This window comes from Aphis gossypii, chromosome 2 (assembly GCF_020184175.1).
Source record: "Aphis gossypii isolate Hap1 chromosome 2, ASM2018417v2, whole genome shotgun sequence".
Taxonomy (NCBI): domain Eukaryota; kingdom Metazoa; phylum Arthropoda; class Insecta; order Hemiptera; family Aphididae; genus Aphis; species Aphis gossypii.
Window position 1 is genome coordinate 63,830,940 of NC_065531.1, and position 7,487 is coordinate 63,838,426.

General features: G+C 24.3%; 1 protein-coding gene across 1 annotated transcript; it reads left to right on the top strand.

Moving 5' to 3' along the window:
• On the top strand, positions 1-5,216 carry LOC114125999 (SET and MYND domain-containing protein 4-like). The gene is made up of 12 exons (XM_027989852.2): positions 1-382; positions 461-692; positions 756-963; positions 1,031-1,199; positions 2,066-2,224; positions 2,314-2,554; positions 2,750-3,021; positions 3,080-3,153; positions 3,214-3,495; positions 4,254-4,400; positions 4,476-4,620; positions 4,766-5,216. The coding sequence occupies exons 1-12, from the start codon at positions 240-242 to the stop codon at positions 4,920-4,922; spliced, it is 2,229 nt and encodes a 742-aa protein (XP_027845653.1). The 5' UTR covers positions 1-239; the 3' UTR covers positions 4,923-5,216.
• The last annotated feature ends 2,271 nt before the right edge of the window (positions 5,217-7,487 follow it).

Sequence of the window (7,487 nt, forward strand, 5' to 3'; positions counted from 1 at the left end):
TAGTGATAACAATAATAGTATGAGGTATTCAGTATTCACTATTTTCGCCTCTCGATATTATTGTAGGGCTGTTAAATACTAGTGCTTGGAGTAAATTTAGAATATTTGATCTTAAAACGATTGAAATCTGAAGAGCATTTACTGTTCAGTGTCCACTATTAGTGTACTTGACAAGCTACAAGCATATGATTTTTGACTAAATTAGTATTATTTTAAATTAAAAATTATATATTTTAATTATGCCTGTAAACACATTTATTCGATGGGAGAATTTAATGGACGTTTTAACCCATTATAGTGTGAATAATAGTTTTATGGAAACATTTAAGCATACTGCCAATAATGAAAAAATAAATCTTTGTATGCAAAATGAATTTATCAGGTACATAATTTCTTTTTCACAACTTTATTATAACATAAATGTATCTTATTAACTCTGTGATGTTAATGTCTATCACAGAAGCTGTCTGGAAAAATGGTTGGATGATTCAAAGTTTAATGAAAGTCTAAAAAATTCTACCAGATCTAAAGAAACTCGACTAGCAGCTAACGAAGAATTTAAAATGAATCGACTGGAGTTGTGTTGTAAACTTTACACCAAAGCAGCTCAGTTTGCACCGGATAAAAGTATAGAATCAGCATTAGCGTTTTCTAACCGTTCAGCTATGTACCTGAGGTTAAACAAATATCAAGTATAGTTTATTTGAAATTTAACATTGAACGAAAAATACTATATAAGCTTAATATTATTCTAGGAGTGTTTAAAAGATATTGATGCTAGTCTAAATATATTGGAAAATTTAGATATTAATGAAAAAGAAGTTCATAAAGGTCAATTAATTATGAAATTGTTAAAACGTAAAATTGAATGTTTGATGGCTTTAAAGCAATATGAAAGTGCTAAAACTAACTGGGAAAATGTATTAGAATTATCAAAAAATATTTATAAAATACCATTAGAAGGTTATGGTTAAAATATTTTATAATACATACATTATTTATTATTAACATTCACATCTTATTAATATAGATAAATTTATCAAGAAGTGCAAAATTTTGTTGGATTATGATAAAAATGATTCTAATAACAAAGATATTGTTAAAAATATCAATGAAATGCTTACTGAAGATCTAATTAAAAAAACATTGGATAAAAATGAAATAACTCTTCCATTTAAGTCTTCTAAATTACAGCTATGGTAATTATGGTGATGTGATTATTAACTATATATTTGTAAACAGTTATAAATATATATTCTAGATACCTCAATGCATAATGCATTTACATATTTATGACACTCATACTATATCACAGTATTAAATAAACATATAATATTTTTAAGTTTGTATAAACATTATATTTGCTTGTATTAAAACCTCAGAACTCGCTTCAATGATTATAATATTATAAAACGTCTATGGGAGGAAATTGAGTAATATTCTTATCCCTAAATTTTATACTAAATCAGTTCATTTTAATATTCAATTATCAATAATCTATTTTATGGATTTTTCTGAACATAAAATTTGCTATATAATAATATATTTAAATATTTTTTTTGTATAATTAATTTATTTGATTTTGAAATTTTAGTTATAAAGTCTACTCTTATTCTTATATTTATGTGCATATTATTATTTGTAACTATCTAACTATCTATTTACCTAATAATTACTGAGTACTGAGTTTTTATATAATATATTACTTCAAGAATATCGATCAACCATTACCTAGTGGTTTTATTCTGGTTTGACCATCTACCTACTCAATTATATTATACTATTCATAAAATTAAATAAATAATATTGATTGAACTAGAACTTCAATTTACACTTTATAAATACTATAATTACTAATGTATTTTTTTAAAAAACAATTGTATTTATTTAAGTATGAATTAACTTTTCATTTTATTTAATCATAATTAACTATACTTTTAAAACCTAAAGTTTTTTTTCACCATAGCTTACAAGTAAATTTAAGTATGAATGTTTGAATTTAATTTAAAATTGTTTACAGATATTGTAATTTTATCTATTTACTTGGATTTAAATGTTATTTTAGTTATACAGAAGCTAAAGGAAGACATTTTGTTGCTTCAACAAAAATAAAATATGGGGAACTTTTAATATTTGAAAATCCATTTGCATTTGTCTTACTACCAGAATATTATAGTTCATTTTGTTATAACTGCTGTGCCCCATTAAAATATTATTCTATACCGTAAGTGATATTAAATTTCCAATGTGTTATTAATTTTTACATGAAAATAATTATGTGAAGTAAATAAACTTAATAAACTTATTTTTTAGATGTGATAATTGTTGCACTATTTTGTTTTGTGATAATAAATGTCTTCAAGAAGCAAAAAATTCATATCATCGTTGGGAATGTAAACAGGGAACATCAATTTTTAAATGTATTGGCATTGCTCATCTTGCATTACGTTTAACATTAGAAACTTCTCAAGGAAACCGCAATAATGATCAAATTTATAATCTATTAACACATATTGATGATTTTAAATCATTAGAATTATACCAATACAGTCTGGTAATTTTTATATTTTACAACAATTTTAATAGATTATTTTCATTATTAACAATATGGTAAATTAATAAAATTACTTATAATTCTGATAGCATTAGCTGTAATATTATTTTGATTTATTTTTTAATTAGTCCTCTAAAACTAAGTCAATGTCTTATAGGAACAGAAATTTAATATTTATGATTTTGTTATTTTTAGACTGCCACACTTTTGCTTATATACTTGCAAAAGAAAACTGATTTCTTTGAAAAACATCCAAACCTTGCGATGAGTTCTGTGGGCAACGAATTACTACACCATATGACAAGATTAGTGTGTAATGGAAATGCTATTTCAACGCATTTGATGTCAGATCATGAATCAGGATCTTTTACATCAATTATTGATGAATCGCAACCACGTATTGGAACAGCTATTTTTCCTACTTCAAGTTTATTAAATCATTCATGCGATCCAAATATATTTTCAAGGTAAGCTTATTGACTTAATTTTTATTTAAATAATTTTAAAATTGGAATAACTTTTCAGTAATATACTAAAGTATGTTGTCATTAAAGCTTCACGAGACATAAATAAAGGAGAAGAAATTACTAATTGCTATGGTGAGAATACAATAATAACAATAATGATAATATTCTTGTTCATAATTTTGAAAATTTTAGGGCCTAACTTTCGACGTATGCGATTAGTTGACAGACAAATTTCATTGAAAGAACAATATCATTTTGACTGTAAATGTAGTATTTGCATGGATCCACAAAAAGATGATATGTTGTTTAAAATAGTCGAGGGACTTGTATGTTTCTTATGTCACAATGAAATTTCAGCAACTTTGTCAGATTTAGATGTAAATGACACTGTTTATTGTGATTTTTGCTTTAAACATTTTAGAACATTGGATTTTAAGAGACGGTTACTTAAAGCCGACAAAACTTATAATAAAGGTAAAAGTTACAATATTAAAAATTAATATAAATTAGTAATTCATTTTTATCTATGACTTTTAATATTCATTATACTATTCAATTCAATTTTTGAATTTGTGTGTAGTTAAATAATATCATAGAGTAAATTTGGTACGCAACTAATGCAATCATTTGTCACTCACTATTTTTATTTTTATTTGATTTGCTTGTGGCCCACGAAGATAGGAGATAATTAGATACTTATTTTTCACCCCCTAATTCCTTTCCCCATTAGTGAGACAAATTCAAATTAATTTAAAGAGTGATAAATGAGTGCATTGGCATTATGTATCTATAGTGTTATTTAATCTATGTTAATACTAAATAATATATTAATATCATTGATTAAAACATACATTTACATATATATATATATATATATATACACAAATATTTAATCATTAATAAATAATAATACTCACAAATTCAGTATAAACTATACAAACAATGGACATTCTAAATATTTCAGGGCTTCAAATATCCCACTAAAATTATCTCTTAATTTAAAATAGTTTTATATTCAATTATCAAGTTAGACACATAATATTTTAATATTAACCAATACACACACACGCACACACACATATATATATATATAGTACATAAATATAAGTATTATACTATTATATGAATTATAGTATGTGCTGAAGACTAATTTTTGAACAATTTTAACTGTTGAGAACCCTCTTATTAAAAAAAGAATGTTGGATTTTAATAAATTTTTTTTTATTTATTAGGAATAAAAGAACTAGAAGTAAATAATTTTTTTAAAGCAATAAATGTTATTTCTGAAAGCTTAAGACTTTATACTCTTGTTTTGAACCAAAAAAACTCAAATATTACTAAATGTGAAGATAGTATAGCAAAATGTTTTGCTTTAGCTGGTGAGATAATGATTCAATACAAATATGATTATTAAATTTTTTCTTTTCTTTAATTTTTGTATTATATGATTAAAGGAGACTATGAGAATTGTTATATGTATTTGGAGAGAAGTTTTGATGCAATAGAAGACCGCTTTGGCAAAAATAGTTTAGAAGTTGCTTACGAATTGGATAAAATATCAGATGTAATGGTCAACAACCTAGACATGAGAAAGAACCGGTAATTAATTTGCATTAATATTTCCATATATTTATATTTAAGAACATACGTATTATATATTGTATATGTACATTAAATAACTTAAACACAAATTTTAATGCAGTTGTTGACTGAATTATTTTTACTATAGTATTATTATTTATAGGAATTTAATTCATAAAGCATTAAAATATGTTCGAAGATCAATGGAAATATTTCACGCTAATTTATCTGCATGGGATATTCCATATAATGAATCTGGTTTAGCAAATATAAAACATAAAGAAAATATATTGTTACAGTTCTTGGAAGGTAGGTTTTGAAATCTATCTCAAATCTAAATATTGAAAAAAATTTATTCCAACTAGGTTGTAATTAATGTATTACTTAGTATGTAAAATTTAATTATTTATATATTATTTCACAATTTATTTAAAATAATATACATAATAAATAATAATATATTCTAGGAAATGAAAATTATTTTAAGTTTTTGTGTTTTTTTATTTATTAGGTTATTTGCTACCTTTTGTTCCTTATTTTTGCATTTATTTGAAGCTGTGCTGTAATTAAATCAATTTGTATATTATTTTGATTAATAAATTTGTTTTGTGATATTTTATTTTTTAGAATACCAATGTTAATCTCACTATGCTTTACTTAATAAGGATATGATATTATGCAATATCTGAATAAAAACAATTGTAGAACAATTTGCATAATTAGTCATTGAGATAACAAATTATTTACTATAACATAACATAGATCATGTAGTAGGGCAAGTAACCAATTGAGCTTTTGTATATCTCACTATATACTTATAGTATACTTATACTTATATACTTATTATTATTTTTTATTAATAAATATCGATTAGTTTCTTATAAGACTATAGGGGTGTTTATAAAAAATAAAGTTGGAAAATTAAGTATGAATTAGAGGGGTTAGTTAAAGACTACTTAAAGTATTAATTTTTAAATTTTAATATAAAGCTTGATTAATTACATACCAAAGAGCATCAGTAATTATACATAGAATAAAATTATATTCAAAAATAATTGTAGGAAGTTTTAGCCAACCATTCCGTAGAATCCTGAATCAGAGTTCCAGAGGGATATAATAATGGTACCTAAAACCTTTTGTAAATAAGTAATTTAGATTTAAAATTGAGTTTGGAAATAAGTAACAAAAAGATGAAGTTAGCTATTTTCCATGATTATTTTAATTTTAAGATGTGGGCCTCAAGCTAGAGGTTTCTGTAAAATGCCAAGGCATTTTGTTGAAAAAATATATTAAATATTAACCATCAAAAACCATAATTTAGTAACTTATAGTTTACATTACCTAATTGTTTTTATTATATTATCTACCTGTTGAATAAATGATTTAAAATATATTTAGATGTTAATAAAGATTAAAATAGTTAAAGTTGCATAATGATTAAATTTTAATTGTCTTGTAATTGATAATATTATATAATGTTTAATGTTAATTTATTTACAAATATCAAATTGTATCCAAACTTTAATTCAAAAAATTACATATAAAAAAAAAATCTATGTATTGATGTTGATATTGACTAATGGCTTTATTTATTTATTGGATTGTTGATTTTATGACCAGAAGGCAGAACGTAAATGTTAATTGTATATGTTAATAAATAAATAAATAATATAATACAAACTTACAAAACTTTCTAATAATTTTGGTAACCTCATGAACCATACACCAAATAAGTTACGGATTGCCATAGACCATGACGTTATTGAGCCCATCTTGATCCTTATAATACATATTAATGTATATTTTAGAGAAGACTGCTTTAAACATTAATTTTTGGCATTTGGGCTCAATGAATTAAGAGCTGCTGATATTAAGTTTACGAGCTATAGAATGGCGAAAAATCGTTTTTTTATTGGTATAAATTACCGAGACTTAACGATGGTATTGGCAGCTATAGTATGGAAGACTATATACGTACGTTTGGTTGCCTATCTAAGCACTTGTGATCAATTATTTAATATTATAAAATATATATCCTGTCTGCTCTTTACCAGAAGATCTTAAAAGTTAAGACCATAAGATCTCTAACATTTAAATTTCTAAGTTATTTGGAAAATTCCAAGAATTTACTCATATTTCAACTTAGATTTTATGTTAAAGTAACTTAACTTAAACTAGTTGAAAAAAATATGACTAACATGTCCAACTTTGAATTAAACATACTAATTACTAGAATTGGGATTTTGATGCAAAGGCATATTTTTCTTTAGTATTCTGAAGCGTTGGCTCGTAAGTATACAATATGTTTTGGGTGATATTGATAATTTTAAAGTAATTTTTTTTTTTGCATTTTTTGACAAAATTACCCTTAAATGCATTTTTTTTAGTTTCTAGAGTATTCTTTACAATTTGTTCATAAAATTAACAAAAATTGTTGCAATTAACAAGAGACTTTTGGCAATCTGCTAACGGTACATTTTTGAGATTTTCTAGGGCATTAAAATCCCAGTCCTACTAATTACTAATGGTCACTACGCATACAATGAGGTAAGACACATTAAGGCTAAAAATAAATTAATATGGCCTTAAATGAAGCAGTAGGTATACGATTAACTTGCAATTACTAAATGGTCACTACTCACTACTAATGTATATTTGAATATTTAAGTTTTAAATGGTAATGCGCATATCCAAAGAAAGGTAAGAATAATGGTAAAATGAATGTATCTAGAAAAGTAAAATGTATGAACGTGAATAGATACAGACAGATGAGTAAATTACCATATTGTTAATGCTTAGGTTCTGCTGAAAGGTATCAAGCAGAATTGTGGATCACAGCCAGCAAAGAATTGCTACCCATAACATTTAACAAAATAAAGAAAAGA

Coding starts and splice junctions, on each gene's coding strand:
- LOC114125999 (XM_027989852.2), top strand. CDS start 240: ATGCCTGTAAACACATTTATTCGATGGGAGAATTTAATGGACGTTTTA. Junction 964..1,030: donor TTATAAAATACCATTAGAAG/GTTATGGTTAAA, acceptor TTATTAATATAG/ATAAATTTATCAAGAAGTGC. Junction 3,496..4,253: donor CGACAAAACTTATAATAAAG/GTAAAAGTTACA, acceptor TTTATTTATTAG/GAATAAAAGAACTAGAAGTA.